Raw genomic sequence first — 17,972 nt, 5'->3', positions numbered from 1 at the left:
CAGAAAGTCAAATCTTCATACAAGCACTGATGCCCAAAGTATTTGAGAGAGACAGGTTGAGAGTAGTCTCCGGATTGTGATCCCTGCTCATATGCACCACTATGCTGAATGTGTAAGCCCCCTCCCCGAGAGCATAAACGCGCTGGAGAGGGGTTTTTTGAACTGATAGTTTTCCTTTCAGTTTTAGGATTAGTTAGGTCCACTGAAGAGGGGTGTGAACACCCCTTGAAACGCCGCGTAGGGACTAGTAAGGGTCAATTACAGGCTCAGTTTGGGACCGCCCTTGTTAGGGTGGGAGCTATAATACAGGGTGAAAGGGACAATGACCCAGGGACATATAGGGACTGTCACCCATCAGCATCCATTTGAACAGCAACTGTATGATCAGCTACAGTGGTAAGATCTATCCATTTTCTTACTTATAGACAAATGGATATATAACATGGTGATGTTTTTTTGTCCCTACCTGAACCTATGGGATTATTTGCACATATTTCAGTGGCTGGATTGTCATTGGCCAATTTTATGTATGCTTTTAATTAGCATTTTTAGGCGTTATTTAATAAATGCTAAGTTTTAGTATTTGTGCATCAGTGCTTATATGGAGGTATTGTTTAATATTAAAAGGGGGCTACTGGCTAAAGTAAAATACTTTAAAAACTGCCCACAATAGAAGTCCTAAAAGAAAAAAAAATGATATGCACACTGATCCAGTGTACTGCTTGCACTCCCCCTATAGTCTCTAGTTCCTGGTTTCTCTTGATACACTGGATATACCCAGTGGGTATGAGTGGGCATTCCCAGAAACTTCCTATGTTTTCAGACAACCACATAAATACTGAAGTCCTCAAAGCCTGCTGATAAATGGATGGATGGATGGATGGATAGCATACCTCCCAACCGTCCCGATTTCTGTGGGATATTCACGATTTCGGTGACGTGTCCTGCGGTCCCGGTTGGAGGGAGGTATGTCCCGATTTCAAATCAGATCTGCGTCCAGAGGACACAGATGTGAGTTGAACACATACGTGGCTGAAGCAAGGAGCTGTCACAGTTCAGCTCCTTGCTTCACCGCTGAACGCTGCCTACTGGCTGTGTAGACGCGATGTGATGACGTTACATCGCGTCTACAACTGTGCGTGAGTGAGAGAGAGAGGCGCGCAGAGAGCAGCGGGGGAACGAGGAGAAGGTAAGTGTAATGTTTACATTGAGGTGGAACGTAAAACGGGGGGCAGATGAAGGAGAGGATGGCATGACACTGGGGGCGGAGATGTGTGGACATGAATCTGGGGGTAGAGATGGAGGGACATGAATCTGGGGGCAGAGATGGAGAGGACATGCAACTGGGGGCAGAGATGTGGGGACACAAATCTGGGGGCAGAGATGTGGGGACACGAATCTGGGGGCAGAGATGGAGGGACATGAATCTGGGGGCAGAGATGGAGCGGACATGAATCTGGGGGCAGAGATGGAGAGGACATGAATCTGGGGGCAGAGATGGAGAGGACATGAATCTAGGGGCAGAGATGAAGAGGACATGAATCTGGGGGCAGAGATGGAGAGGACATGAATCTGGGGGCAGATGGGGCCACACGGTGGCTCAGTGGTTAGCACTGCAGCCTTGCAGCACTAGGTCCTGGTGTTCAAATCCCACCAAGGGCAAAAAACCATCTGCAAGGAGTTTGTATGTTCTCCCCGTGTTTGCATGGATTTCCATCCCATATTCCAAAAAGACATACTGATAGGGGAAAAAATGTACATTGTGAGCTCTATGTGGGGCTCACAATCTACATTAAAAAAAAAAAAGAATCTGGGGGCAGAGATGGAGAGGACATGAATCTGGGGGCAGAGATGGAGGGGACATGAATCTGGGGGCAGAGATGGAGGGGACATGAATCTGGGGGCAGAGATGGGGGACATGAATCTGGGGGCAGAGATGGGGGACATGAATCTGGGGGCAGAGATAGAGGGGGAACATATAATTTATGGGTGACTGTAGGAGGATTATACTATGCACGGGCACATGAAAAATTAATGAGATAATAACACAAAAGTGGGTGGGGCTAAATTTGCCACGGCGCGCCACACATTTTATCCTTCTTTCAGATCTTCAAAAGTTGGGAGGTATGGGATGGATGGATGGATGGATAGATAGATAATTTTGGATGTTATCCCACCAGATGTATTAAAGCAAGTAAAGCAAATACCTTTCCTTCAGTCACAAAATAAATCTAGAGTCTTTGAAATTCCAAATGAGTTTCTACACAGCAATAGTCTATAGTCAATGTTAAAAGCTGTCCCTCCTTTTATTAGAATATGCCTAGGGCCCACCAGTGGAATTGCTTCTAGGGGCCCACCACTAGGATCCTTGCAGATCAACTGTGCCAACACAACGTGGCTACAGGTAATAACAATGCCATTCTGCTTACCTGCTATGCGATGTGCACCACTGCATTACCTAAACCCACCTCTATAATATGTATGGCAAGCAAGCAGCATGGCTCCTGAAAATGTTAACATTAGCATGGTCCATACTTCCTGCTGATCAATTTTTTGAAGATACTGTGGTGCTTTTGCAAGCGCTGTGACTCCTCCGCTATTTACATTGCACAGTATCTGTTGTTTAACCACTTCAGTACCAGGCCAATTTGTGGTCCAGGATCAGACATGTTTTCAGCTTATTTTGTATGTGTGGTTTTGAGGGCTGTAACATTTTTCCCGTATGTCTCAGTCAACTAATTTTTGCGTCTTTTTTTCGGGGACACATAGAGCTTTATTTTTATGTTGTTTTTGTTTTCAAATGTGTTTTAATTTTTTTTTTATATCCGGGAAAATATAAACAAAATAGGAGGGAAATTGTGTCTTGTTTTCAATTTTTTTTTTTTTTTTAATAACACAAAGTGTCACTGAAAAACTTTATAATATAGTTTTTCCTCTCAGTTACGGTAATTTTTATTTTGTATGGTGTCGTCGGGGGTGGGGCTATAACCTTTAATAACGGTGTTTTATTACCATATTATAAAAAAAATATATATTATTTTAAAAAAATTTAAACTTTTTTTAATTATATTTTTATTTATTTTTATTTTTTTTTCAGATTGTGTCCCCATAAGGTGATAAGAGACCTTTGGGGACATCTGATCACTTTTTTTTTTTTTTTTTTGCACTGGAGGCTGATTTCTCCTATAACTGGGGCTGCTACATTTAACCCCAGTTGCAGGAGAAATACAGCCTCCTGCACACTGTATATACAGCTTACTGAGCTGATCTGGGGTCCTGTAGGACCCAGCAGCTCTTGTAAGACTGCTCCCAGCGGATCACGTGACCGCCGGGTCAGAGGTCAGCTGAATTATGGCAGCGTCCATAGCTGTGTATACAGCACTCATTGAGCGCTGTATACACAGCAATCGAGAAGGCAGGGGAGGTAATAAATCTTCCCTGTCTTCTCTCTGGGAGCTCTGGCTGAAGTTACAGCCGGCTCCCAGCTTCAGTAGCTGCACAATCTCTGTGCAGCTACTGTGTTCTGACTGGACATACCGGTACGTCCTGTCAGAACTAGGCAACCACTATCCAGACGTATATAGTCTACGGGCGGTCCGGAAGTGGTTAAACATCATGCAACTTTGTTACAGCCTGTAATAATAGTGCACAACTGCTATAAAACAGATGACATGTAATATGAATATACTCCCCCGTGGCCTCCAAACTGTATAATGTGCCCCACAGTGACCTCCACACAATAAAATGTGCTTCACAGTGGCCCTCACACAATAAGGTATGCTCCACAGTGGACCACACACAGTATAGTATACTCCACAGTGACCCCATGCAATAGAATATGCTCCAGTGCTATTACTATACTCCTGGGTCTCCTCAGACCCCAGAGTATAATACCGTATATACTCGAGTATAAACCAAATTTTTAAGCACAGTTTTTGTGCTGAAAAAGCCCCCCTCGGCTTATACTCTAGTCAAGGGGGGGGGGGGTCTATGACTAGCTGCAATAGTAATGTATAGAGTCTCCCATAAAATAGTGGGGGGGGGGGGGAAGAATCTTTAAAAATAATAAAATAATTCCAAAGACATACTGATAGGAAAAAATGTACATTGGGAGCTCTATGTGGGGCTCACAATCCACATAAAAAAATAAAAATAAAAAAATAAAATAAAATAAAAGTTGTAAAATAAATCCCTCCTTTCCCTAGAATACATATAAAAGTAGAAAATTACTGTGAAACACATTATACACATTCGATATCCATGTGTCTGCAGTGCTTCTGTTCCATCGGGAAGGGGTTAATAGGAGCACTGCAGATACCCTATATTCAGCCAGGCTGAATTCCACGTGACGGGGAAAAAAAACCAAAAAAAAAAACCAAAAACAGTCCTCAAGTTCAGGGAAGGGGCAGACAGACAACCAAAACACCCCCTCCCTTTTCCCAGCACCCAGCAACTACTGCACCCAAAAACCATTTTAATTTTTGAAATTTTCCAGTAGATGCTACATTTTCCCCCTAGACTTATATTCGAGTAAATAAGTTTTCCCAGTTTTTTTGTGGTAAAATTAGGGGGGGTTGGCTTATACTCGAGTGTATATGGTAAGTAGAGGCCCATAGGAAGCGATAAAAAATAACGAACACTTATACTCACTTTGCCTGACCTCTCCTGGGCATCTTCACTCTGTCTCTCTTCAGCATCTTCTTTGGTCCTCTTCTGCCTGTGACTGAGGCGATGTGTCCTAGGCATCACTGCTGGAGCCTGTGATTGGGCCTCAGTGGTCACATGGGCTATGCTGCGTTATTATACTGGCATGTCCCATGTAACCTCTGAGGCCCAATCACAGGTCGATGAGCCCCAGAAAGGATGTCAGAAACCCAGAAGAGGAGAGTATAAAGTATTTTTATTTATAGTCACCTTCCTTGGGCTGGCATCTATTGGAAAGATATGCTGGGTCCCTTTCCATTAGATTATATATATATATATATATATATATATATATATATATATATATATATATATATATATATATATATATGTATCTCAGTTGGGGAACTAGGTTTTCCTTGACCGCTATAATGGTGATCAGGAGACCCAGCCATCTCCAGCTGGGAACGGGCACCGTAACCCTCTCAGTCACACCCCCTGAGACTGTGATTGTCAGGCCACTGATCAGAGGGTAAGGTGGGAGAGAGATCTTGCCTAGGAAAAGGGGTATTAGCACAGCACTTGATCTTATTACATAATTATAGTTGAAGACAGTATGGCAGACCTGGGATGTTGGACCTATTAATCCAGGGTGTCTAAACACTGTCAAAATGGGTGAATGACAGAGATGGTAATATTAATCCTTACATGGAGCATTATTGCATCAACTCACTGAACAACATCTGTCAATGAGAGACTCTAGACTCTTTTCCAATTGAAGACGAGATTAATTCATACAGCCATTAGAATGAACTGGAGTAATTCATATTGGGCGTATTTGAGAGTAGTAGGCTTAAGGCCAAGAAGAAAAACTGGGACAGAATGGAAATGAATGTTGTTGTGCCATTCTGTGGATAACTATCCAAAAGCAATGGGCTAGAGGACAGGTCCACCAAATATGGAGAATAGTGCCTAAGGTATTACAACCTCTACAACAGAGAAGTGAGGACATAGAAACTGGGGTAGCATATAATACTGTGGGGGGACACTGCGGACATCTAATACTGTGTAGGGGGGACACTGCTGGACATGTAATACTGTGTTTAAGGGGTGGGGACACTGCTGGGCATGTAATACAGTGGGGGGACACCGTTGGGCATATAATACTGTGGGGGGACACCACTGGACATTTAATAATGTAGGGGGGGGGCACTGCTGGGCATATAATACTGTATAAGGGGCCACTGCTGGGCATATAATACGGCGTGGGTGCCACCACTTGAGAAAGGGGGGGGAGGGTCGGACAAAAGTTTGCACCTAGGCCCACAAGACCCTTTTTACGCCACTGCTCATCATGTAGACGCATTGGCCTCCGACAGAGGTTGTAGATTTCAGACTGGTCACGGAGCTTCAAGAAATGCAGCTTGATAATAATGTCCCTGGGCACATTTGGGTTCTGAGGGCATCCCAGCTTGGTGAATATGATTCATGAGAAAGAGTGTGTGTGTGTGGGGTCGAACTGTGGAATCAGGGTTGTAAACAGCATTGTAATAGACTCGCGTAGTGAGGTTATGGATTCTGGCACCACTCTAATATGGATATTAGCTCTCCTAGACCTATTTTCTAGGTGTTCCAGTTTGAAATCAATTGCCTAAAACTTCTGAGCATAGTCATCGAGGCAGGTTTTATCCTCCTCCAGGGCATCAGTACCCTCATCCTTTCTATTCTTCACCTCCAATAATAAGTCTGTAGCAAGACTACAGAGACAAATTAGGCAGAGGCACACACTGGAATAAGTGCAGAGAGACCGAGAAACAGTGGTTATGTACCTTATGCCACACATCTTGCTGTAGCTTGGGCAACATGGTGGCCGTGCCACACAGGGAGGATGGAGTGCAGTTGCCCGCAGAATTTAGGACCCCGGCAGTAACCGCCCACAGGGTCCAAGATGGAGGCAGTGTGCGGGTTGCAGGAACAGAGCTAGATGGCAGTCAGGAGCAGGCATGGGAGGTGCCGTAGCAGTGTATGCGGATAGATACAGGCGCCGCTGGTGAGGATTCGCCCAGACAGCACACCTAGCCGCTTCAGGACTGCAATGATGGAGCCGTGGCACATGGAGAGGCTGCAATCGAAGTTGATGCTGCCAGGTTGTAGGTACAGGGAGGCTCGTAGACCTCACTAAGTAAGGCAAGGCAATTCAGAAGGGGGTCTGAGAGGTAGCAATAGCGGGGGGTAACCCCCAAAATCACCAAATTCAGAGAAAGATGCGTGAGCTAGTAGAAGATGCATTTGGTCCATTTCAGGTAACGCCCCCAAATCAATATTTTAAAGAAAAATATGCCATTTAGTCCTTATAGAAATGAAAAAAATTGGTTTAAAGCAACAGTTTATAGGAAAAAATGTTGTTTTCCATTATCACAGCTCAATTATGTGTAACACGTGAAAAGTCAAAAAGTACTCACTATATCCATTAGTAAATGCCGGAGAGTGGTTTAGTTTCCGAAATGGGGTCACATTTTTCAGGGTTTCCTCTGTTCTGGCACCTTAGGGCTCTGAAAATGGGACATGGTTCCCGAAAACAAATTCCAGTAAAATCTGTCCTCCAAAAGCCAGGTATTGTTTTTTCCAACTCAAGGACTTCTATGTGCCTGTACAGCAGCTTACCACCACATAAGGGGTACTTTTGTATACACGAGAACTTGTGTAACAAATTGTTGGTTGCATTTGAATTTAACTCATTCAGTTTCATCTCCCAATGGTAAAAAATTCTATGAAACACCTGTAAGGTCAAAACGCTCAATATACCCAGGGGGCAACACGGTGGCTCAGTGGCTAGCACTGCAGCCTTGCAGTGCTGGAGTCCCGAGTTCAAATCCTGCCAGGAACAACATCTGCAAGGAGTTTGTATGTTCTCCCCGTGATTGCGTGGATTTCCTCCCATATTCCAAATACATACTGATAGGGAAACATGTACACTGTGATCCTATATGGGGATCACAATCTACATTTTAAAAAAAATACTCACTATACCCTTAAAGTCCTTGAGGGGTCTAGTTTCCTACTGTGTGCCCATACAAATGTTTACATCCACGTGTGGGATAATTCCATGTCTGGGAGAAGTTGTTTAACAGGTTGTGAAATACATTTTCTCTTTTTACTCCCTTGTAAATGTGTAAGTTCTAGGGAATGTATTTGTTAAACAAACAAATTTGTAAATTTCACCTTGACTTTATTTTAATTCCTGTGAAACGATGGAAGGGTTAAAAAAAACTTCCCTATATGCGGTTTTGAATTATTTCAAGAGTGCAGTTTTCAGAATGAGGTGGTTCATGGGAGGTTATATTACAGAGGCCTTTCAAAACTCCCTGAAAGGCCTTGAAAATCCATCCATCCAGACGACATCAGGATCATTTAGTTCTTTGTGTGGAGTGATCTTCGCTTAGCCTGATGTTGATTATACAGCCTGACCACGGTTGGGAGGTATTATCTCCAATAATGCTCCTTATCATACTTGAGGTGAAGCAGTCGGTCACTGACAGTACTGCCCAGTGATGTCATGGTCTCATACATGGGATGGGATTGTTCTCCAGCATGGAGCTCACCACAGACAGCATCCTTCTGTCACCCACCACCAGTACTGGGTCCAGGGGGCTTATTATTTATGCCAACATAAATCTGACATATGGTAAACTATATGAAGTAATTTTGGTCGTATGACTATATGAAAGATTTCAAAGTATGAAAATTTTCACAAAATTTTCTATTTTTTCATAATGAAACACAAAATAAATTGACCAGAATTTAGGACTAACACAAAGTCCAATGTGTCACGAAAAAACAATCTCACAATATCACTTTAATGAAGTTAAAGTTTTCTAAAGTTTTTTTTTGTAAACTTCACTCAATGGTCCAATAAAATAAAGCAGTCTCATTCTGTATTTTCTATGACATGAAGCTTCTTACTTTCTATGTGTTCTCTATAGCATCTACTCAGATGCTAACCTTACCTTGTAGGTCAAGGACAAGTAGCTCTCCCCTGGTATATTCATAGGTCCAGTGAGAAAATGACAACAGTGTCTCTTCCAGTAAAGTGGTGGGGGTTATTTCATCTCCATTATTGTTATTATACTTTCTGAATTCTCCAGTCATATATTTTTCTATTGTCAACCATTGATTAGCAGAATGACAGTAGATCAAAAACACTTCTAGGAACCTAATAGCAAAACAAATAAAAAAAATAGAGCTCATAAAAAATTATTGAAAGCCATTGACTTAAGGAATATACAGAAGGGTCCTTTCTCTTGGCTAATGAAATGGACTAAGAAAAGAGTAACAGTAACTGACCAGCTTAGAGAAAATGTATCACTCTGTCAGGCTTTGTTTATGCGGTGTATGTCTGCACAAGTTTTTTTATAGACCCCAATATTATATATTAAAAGGAAGGCAAGGTTGGACACATCTTTATATTAAGATAATAATCTGCACAGATCAGTCTAGTAGTAGTACATAGTACAATAGTGTACGGTAACAAGTCTTCTCACTTAACAATGAATATGGTAATATAGGATAGAAAATTTCTCCATGGACACGAACATCATAATGTCTAAAGTATAAAGGAAAAGTAACCTAATCTATTACCTGCAAACATAATAAATATAATGTTACCTCAGTGTGTAGGGAATACTGTGCGGTTTCATTTGATTGAACGTGAAAATCATCTTCTGTGCAGCCCTCTGTTGTTGAATTTCCTATATGATATAAAGCAGGCATATTAACTTTAATGGTTTCCATTAGTCTTTTTGTCTTGTTGAAACCTTTTTGCTATTCCTGTATCATTTCTTCCCTGGATACAGACGGAGGGATTGCACCTGTGGTGCACAGTACAGGGTTAGAGCTGTCTGCATGATTCAACTTGGGAAGGAAGGACTGTATGCAACACAGCTGGCAACACCCTATAGAATGACAGCAATTAGTAGCATAATTAGGACTCCCACTTGTTGAAGCTGGAAACCAGGGCACCCACGACATGAAATATTAGCTCTGTAGAAATTCCACCGCTGCTAGTTGTGTACCAAGTGCAGTAAATATTTATAGATGGCTATTTGTAGCACATACAATTCATTTAGAACCTCAAGAAGTCAGAAATTAATCATTCTTTATTATTCCAGCGCAAAGACGGAATAACAAGAATGTAGATTAACTCCTGGGAAATAAGCAAATCACGATACAGCAGCTGAGTTAATACTACGCTAGAGAGCAAAAGTGTTCTTAAAGAGTTTCCCAGGCTTTATAATTGATGATCCTGATCCTTAGGATAGGTCATCAATTAAAGATTGTCTGGGGTCCGGCACCCAAGCCCCTAGCCATCAACATTCATGGGAGCACTGCAGCCTCTTCAGTACATACCAAGCACAGTGCCATCCATTTGTGCAGCGGCTGTGTTTAGTACTGCATCTCATCCCATTCATTTGAAAGGGATTGAGCAGCAATCAGGCCATGTGACTGATTAAGGCTGGGTTCACACTTGTGCTGTGTGACTGTTCAGGAATTCCATTCCCCATTGCTTTGTTTCTCCGCGTTTTTCGGGCAGAAATCTGGCAGACCCAAATATAGTCTATGGAATATGCGAATAACTGCCTTTTAAGAACCGAAGAACAGAAACCTGAGCACAGGTTACAGGTGTCACAATATGGCGACACTATTTGTTTTCTATTTTGCAAAGTTTGAAATTTTTTAAAAGGTACCAAAACATTAAAATTACTATATAAATTTGGCATCATCGTGATTGTACTGGCCCAAAGAATACAGGTAACGTAATTTTTCACAGGTTTTTCACAGGTTTCCAGGCCATGGATTTGTGGTTCCATAGACTTCTTTGTGCACAAAGCTGTGAATTTTGCAGGCTCCATAGAAGTCTATGGAGCTGTAGAAACCGCGGCCCCAAAACCCATGAAAAATACTGTAGTGTGCAAGCAGCCTTAATGAGCAGCAATACTGGTCAGGCAAAAATTTCCTCATGGTAAGCTTGTCATTATTGCTTATTATACCGGGAGCTTTCATCACTGAAACTGCTGAGGTAAAGTGAAAGCTGAGCTGTGATTGGTTGGTATGGGCAACTCGACAAGTCTGCCTGTGAGGCGGTTTTCATTACTGAGATGTCAGCTCCTTCAGGTCATAGTAATACTACTGTGTGAGGGCTGCTCTGTATTACTATTCATCCTATTCCATCTCTTATCAGTGTCAGGTGAATACTAAAGGGACAGAATACTAAGGACTATTTTTTTTTAAATGCCGCCCAAAAAACGACCATCTGTTGGGTAAGTTCATCCAAAAGCTATGGAAGCAAAATTGTGTCAAAAAGCTGAGACAAGTGAACAACTCGCGGCTTGAAAAGAAACGGATGATTTTAGCCAACATAACCAACAATTTAAGATATTTTCTACGAGTGAAGCCGCGGGTATTCTACTAGTAGTTTATAAACCAATTTAGGCTTCAGTATATTTTGGCATGTGGGAGGAAAGCAGAGTAACAGGGGGAAAACCAAGCAAACAAGGACAGACAAACTCCATGCAGATGTTGCCTTTGGTCAAATCAAACTCAGGATCCCAGAGTTAAAAGGCAACAGTTCTAACCATTGAGCCACCATGCTGTGCATATATATTCCTAAATACTAAAAATATCCCTGAAAATATATTATCTTTTCTTTTACACGTGCCCATATGTTAATATGACATTACCCTTAAACAAAGCTGCAATACGGTGTCACCACGAAAAACCTTCTGCCATGTTTGCACCACTTTAGGAAGAAAGGATTTCACTATAAAGACTTCTCCGGGATCCAGGACGTCATGTTCTGACCATGTACATACAACTTTTAGAGCTCTCCGCAGACCCCCATCCATTTCTTCAGCAGAGATGACCTGAAGCATTGCTGCCATTCCTTTCTGAGACCAGGAGGACATGCTTTTATCCAGAGAAGTTGGAGAACTCTCTTCAAGCCTATATACAGTAACCTCCTCTCCAGCTGTAAAACAAACATGCTAAAAGAAGTTACTGTAATGCATGTAAAAATGCACAATAAAGGTCAAAGTGTCTTAGTTCAATTTTGCATTATTCTCAAATGTGACAGAATTTCTTTACATTTTCAATAGTGTTTTCAACTATTTGGAATTAAGTTCATATTGCTATAATGCAGAAAATGGTACGGTCTAATAGAGGTTACTTCCGAAAGACATATACAAGGAAAAAGATCACTTCCAGTTTTCTTGAGAAATTTCACGACGGTGACTGAAATCCTGGAAAGTTGTGGCACTCATAGATGTATTATCTATTTCCTCTATTCTTACACACAAGAACGCTTAAAAGCTCTTAAACAGATACAGCATAACCTTCCACTACAGCTTCAGCACCCAATTATTCCATTTCTACTTTACTTCATTCGTATACATATACTATTGTTAAATGTAAATGCACAAGTTATTGGGACATTTCAACAGATATATAGCCAAGTGCATGAACTTATATCCACTCCTAGTTTCTAGTCTAAAGGAACAACAAAATTTGTGTATAGAGTCATTCAGCAGTAGTAGGCTTCCCTGTAAGACTTCTAGGTCTACGAGTAATCTGGCAACACCCAAAATGAAGTTAATTGGGCAGATTTATTTAGAATGGCATTTTAAACACCAGTCTTTATATCCCCTGCACTAACGGGGAGTTTGCCTCAATTATGAGGGGGCACACATCTCCTCATAAATCAGGCACTGACATTATGGATGTTTTTACAGTCTAAGTTGCATCAAATAATAAATTATTGAATTTAAAGTCCTATATACAAATACTAGCAATATAGCAATTTTTTTAATACACATCAATAAGTACATTAAAGAGGACCTTTCACCACCTCCACCAAGTTCTTAGAATATGTTAATTGGTGCTGCTCCACTGATTCTTGCACAGTTGGAATTTTTTCTCTAGCCTCCACCATTCCTGAGCAATATGTGTAGTTAGTTTTAATGCCTGATGTGTTATTTAAGCTCTGTATTGTCAGAAGGGCAGTGTCAGGCAGAAGGTGTGATTCAGAGCTCCAATCAGAGGCAGCCATTGTCAGAGCTCAGAATCACACCCCTTGCCTGCTTCTGCCTGACACCACCATCCTGACAGTATAGAGTCTAAATAGTATATCAGGCACCAAAACTAACAGCATTGATTATTAGAGATTAGTGAGAGCTACAGAAAAAATGCCAACTGCACTAGAGACAGTGGAGCAGCATCTATTGGTGCAAAATGCTGAGATGATGGAAATGGTGAAAGGTCCACTTTAAAGGAGCAAATAGTGACCTGGGTCAAAAGTATGGAGCTTTTCTCCAATAGAGGGACATTTACAACGCAGAGTGTGCTACGATAACAGAAGCATTGAGGTGGCTGCTAGAGCACTGTATTTTTGCTCCAACAATTCTGGGGTCTGTAGCATGAGCCACCATGACAGGTCACCAGCTGAATATAGAGTAACAAACCATGTTAGGCCCCGTTCACACGGGGGGTGGAGGGGTGGATTTTGGCACAGAGTGATGCGGGGAGCCGCACCACTCTCGGGCCAAAATCTGCCTCCAACGGCTTCCGACAGTTGCAGCTTCTCCCTCCGGAGCTGGCTCAAATGAATGGGCCGACCCCGGAGGTTACTGGCGTGAGGCAGACGCCGCGGCTCAACGAGCCACGGAATCTGCCTGAAGAAAGGGCAGCTCGCTTCTTTTTTCCGCTAGTGGCAACATGCTGCTAGCAGAAAAAAGAATGCTAGCTGTCTCCATAGACCTCTATTGTGAGGGGGCGGATTATGACGTGGATTCCGCGCTATAATCCGCCCCCTCTGTGCCCATGTGAACGGGCCTTAAAAGCAAACATGGAATATAATAATATGGCTATATATAGGCAAATGCATGTAGTTTTCTCCAAAATGAAAGCATCTGCTGAAGATTCATCTCATACTGGCTAAAGTTTATCAGACACAGAATATAACGGGACAAGTATAAAAATAAAAAAATTAAGTTATATATTAAACATATACTGCATATACTGTCATATTTCCCTGATACTTGGTTCCCTGATAAACAGGGAAGGCACCAGGGCTGTGTAGGCCCTTGAGCCACAAAGCCAAAAAAACATTCAAAATTGGGTGGTTTTTGCTGCAGCACACCTGCTGGAATTGTTGTAAGTCTTTCAAACCTTTCTATTGCAAAAGTGGAAAACCATGGGTGTGACCCTCAGATATAATTCAAATGTTGTGAGTTCTGACTGCTGTGGTTCTAGATCTATCATGTAAATGAGATTGGTAGAAATCTCATTTGCAGTGCTGCTAACATAGATGGTCGTGGGTTACCTAGCTGTTGTAGAGGGTGCTGCAGCTAACCTGCTAAGACTACTGCCTGTTGCTTTAGGTTATGTTCACTTCTGCATGGAGCCTCCATTGTAGTGTAGAGGGCTGCAAGACCCCTCTATAGTCAATGTGGTGCCTTGGGCTGCATTCATGACTGCTATTTGCGTAGTCCATCGGACTTCAACAAATTTTAACAGTGTAACAGGGTACGCTATGGTCAAATCAGAGTTACAAAACAAAATCAGATCAGGAAGGTAATATTGTTCCATACCACAGGAAGCAAAAAGAATAATACATTTATTTCACAGTAACAGTTCTGGAGTCCAAAGCAGTAACGGAGAGGGCTTGTGGAAACATCTTATTATGTTACATCAGAAACAGCCTGCAGAGACGGCTGTGCTCAAGGCATTTGTGAAGAACTTAAAGGGTGAATGACACCATGGTGCCCATTTCTGGGAGCATTATTTGGGAACTAATTTTGTAAGCCTGCAGTCTCAGTTGATCTTATGTGGAGATTTTCCTGTTTATTGCACATATTTTATAATGTTTCATTATAAAATATTCCCGAATTCCCGATTTTGACATTGCTGAGGATCCCCCACTTATTTCATTTTATATTTCTGTTTTCTACTTTACCTATTTCAATAATGCCCTGTATACAGGTGTTGGTGTTGGCCTAGGAAGGTGACTAGTGCTAACAAGAAGACTAGATACTAAATAATCAATGACTGACACTTCTATGTATTAATTTAATTAAGTTAATATTTTATAATGGATGTAGAAATAAGCAATAAACGTTCAGATCTAGTTGGTGCATTTCCCAGATTAGAAGTAAAAGTTATTTAACTAAAAATTAAATTTTCCCATAATCTAATATAGTAACCAGGGAGGAATTGTAGGGATTACTGGAAGATTGATCTTCAACTAAACCTTTAAGCATACTGGAATCATTAGTAAACTAAACAATACAAAATATCAGGAAGTCTAACAAAGAATACATTTTCTAAAGAAAAATTACATCTATGAATTGATCAATATAACACACTTCTAAACAATGTGATATGTTGAAAAATTAGAGCTCACCAAAAAGATGCACTGGGGTAAATGGTATAGTCTGTGCAAGCCTCATTAGGTTGTTTCTTTCCACAGCTGTAACAATAAGAAACTGCTATAATGCAAAATTTCACATTTTCAAGGAGCAAAAATATTTTTCTACAGTTTACACTAGAAATTACATATATATTATATAAGGGCTTTCATGTGCAATTTGATTGTATAACTTAATAGTTGTATCCCATCAACTGAAAAAAAAAATTCAGAGTGGTGCACACAATTATACCCCCAACAACATCAATTAAAAAAACCTCTTTTCTGCAGTATCATTTTCACTCTTTTTAGCCTCTTTATTCTCCCCTATACAGCTTGACTCCTTTCTTTTTCTGTGAGCAAACACATCCTTGTTCCATGAGACATATCAAGTAACTATCAAGCAACTTTATCTCCTATGAATACATCATAAAGATCAGGGAAACGTGCAAGAAAAGCCGAGGGGTGGGCAAAGTGTTGCTTTTGGACATTACTATGCCAGTCAGATATAGGAAGTATCTAACACTATGAAGAAAGGTGATCAATGGTCTTGATTCTGCTCGATTTTGAGGCATGTTCCCTTTCATTGGAATTCCCCTTTTTTATGTTTTTTGTTCACATTAACACAAATAGTTAAAAAAAAAAAAAAAATGTAAACCTATGATCTTAGGGAAGTAAAAACAGAATAAAGCCAATGGTGAACACATACAGAGGAAGGTTTGATTTTTACTACTAAAACACAAATACCAGTAAATTTTGAGCCAAAAGACCCATTTTCACTATCTGTTACATCCAACAGACGTAACTTTTTGTATTTGTTGTGCCCCTTGTCTATAAGGTCCTCATAAAGTTGCACAAACTGAAATTTCATGTGTCTGCCTGATCATAGAAGGATATGGGAATATACACTCATGAGGACCTTTGACACACTCCAAAGGGGGCTAAACCAGTCACAGGGTTTTATGACATTTTACAACAACTAGACACCATGTGACTGATCAAAGGAACCATAAACTCAGTGAACCTTCCTGTGAACTGATTTATATGTTTTTTTAAACTGTTTATTTACATGTACTGCTTTCCATCAATATTGCATCTAACACTCTATTTCTGTATAAATATGTTTGCCTTCAGATATTGTGTTATACCAGCCTGATGAAGGGACTTAGTAGTCCCGAAAGCTCGCAATATGTCATTATTTTTAGTTAGCCATTAAAAAACTACTGAAGATGCCTAAAAAAAATCACTAGATGATGAGCCTCAAACAAATATTTGCAGATTTACCAAGACTGACTTTTTGTATGACAGACTCAAGGCATGCCTGACTTATCAAGAGGCTCCAAGCGCCATAATGGAAAATTATGCCAGTCCTGTATAACTCGTGCCAAAAAACTGGCATAAGTTAGAATAACTATGTTGGGTCAATTTGCTGAAAGTAACAAGATGCATAACTGGAGAACTAATACTTATCAAAGTTACACAACCTAATGGCTGGTGAAAATGTACCACAGTATTTTACATCAAAAATTGTCAATTTTTTGAAAGCTTTCAAGATTGCCAAAATAGTCACCAAAAGTGTTTTAAAAACCTAAGGGAAAATGTCAACAAAAATGAGACCTTTCAAAAAAGAACAATATCCTCTTAGTCGCTCCTGTTGGACGTTAGCCATCTTAAAGGTCAATGTCCAAACATGTAACAGGCCTTGTGACATGACTAGGCTATACGTTCAATCAGACACTTATATCTGAAGACCATTGTTTCATAGTAAACAGTTGTCTGAAGAGTAGTGCCAAGTTTGGCTTACATCATAGCTATGTTGCAAGGCCTGTTAAAGTTTCAGACATTGACTTCTAGGATAGTTAACTTCCAACAAGGGTGCTAGAGACAAGATTTGGAAAAAGATAAAATTTGCATAACACTATAGATTTGTTGCACACCATGTACTTTATTTTAGGCTTCATTTGTGAGAACTCTTTGATGTAATAGTGCTGGTAATTCAGAACTGTCATACATATGTGGCTACAAGGATATTCAACAAGATTTTAGAATTAGTTTTAGTTAAATAACTTTTCTTCTTTGACTCACCTGAGTAATGACTGTTTAAGTCTTGTGATGCTTTTAAAGAAGCCATTTCTGCAATAAAATGGATGAAAGTCATTGTAATGGACTTATAATTTAAGTATTGATTTTCAGTAATAAGTCCGCAGTGCTGTCAACACCAGTAAATGAATATCTGATATTTCCAGTACAGAGAGAGAGCACTCAAATCAGTTTTTCCATATCAATTTTAGCATCTCTTTTATTCCATTATCTCAATACCATTGGCAAGAGAGCTCAATAATTGCGATACAGCAAGTGCCCCCTAAGTATTTTCATTCACTTATCATGGATCAAAGAAATATTAAACATGGACATATAGTGGACCTTCTTGCTTTATGAAAATGTCATATAATATTTTTGTTTTAGTAGCATGCAGTGTATTGTACTTTGTAACAACATTCCTTTGTTACGTATGTCACTTTTGTAGATTTGGAGAAAAACTACTTTTAAGTCCAATACAAAAGAGGCAGTTGGCATATCAGAATGGGCCATTAGCCCTGGGAGCATTGTTCTTGTTGGTCAGGTAGTATGGGTGATGTCACAGCCATGTGATCAATTCATATTGCACTGGTTGGTACAGGCAGGAGATGGTAGAAAGTGCTAAGAGCAGTGCTCCAGGGAGCTGACAGCCCGCTCCTTCTCTACCAACTGTCTCATTTGCACAAGACTTCAACATTTTTCTCCAAATCTACAAAAGTGACAGACATAACAGGCAGGTTTGTTGTAAGGTGTGTTTGTTTATCACTGTAATGTGTGTTGACAAATGGACATG

General features: G+C 40.6%; 1 protein-coding gene across 1 annotated transcript in view; it reads right to left on the bottom strand.

Moving 5' to 3' along the window:
- Positions 1-17,972, bottom strand: part of TRPM6 (transient receptor potential cation channel subfamily M member 6) — a 150,228-nt gene that overhangs the window by 33,088 nt on the left and 99,168 nt on the right. Inside the window, exons 32-36 of the mRNA XM_075278405.1 lie at positions 17,186-17,233; positions 15,098-15,163; positions 11,382-11,668; positions 9,310-9,392; positions 8,652-8,857 (exon numbers count right to left, since the gene is read on the bottom strand). Of these exons, the coding sequence (XP_075134506.1) occupies positions 8,652-8,857; positions 9,310-9,392; positions 11,382-11,668; positions 15,098-15,163; positions 17,186-17,233 (690 nt within the window). The remainder of the gene's footprint in view (positions 1-8,651; positions 8,858-9,309; positions 9,393-11,381; positions 11,669-15,097; positions 15,164-17,185; positions 17,234-17,972) is intronic.

Source organism: Leptodactylus fuscus, chromosome 1 (genome assembly GCF_031893055.1).
Source record: "Leptodactylus fuscus isolate aLepFus1 chromosome 1, aLepFus1.hap2, whole genome shotgun sequence".
In the NCBI taxonomy this organism is placed as follows: Eukaryota; Metazoa; Chordata; class Amphibia; order Anura; family Leptodactylidae; genus Leptodactylus; species Leptodactylus fuscus.
Note: the sequence above shows the minus strand (reverse complement) of the source record. Positions and strands in the feature narration are given on the sequence as shown.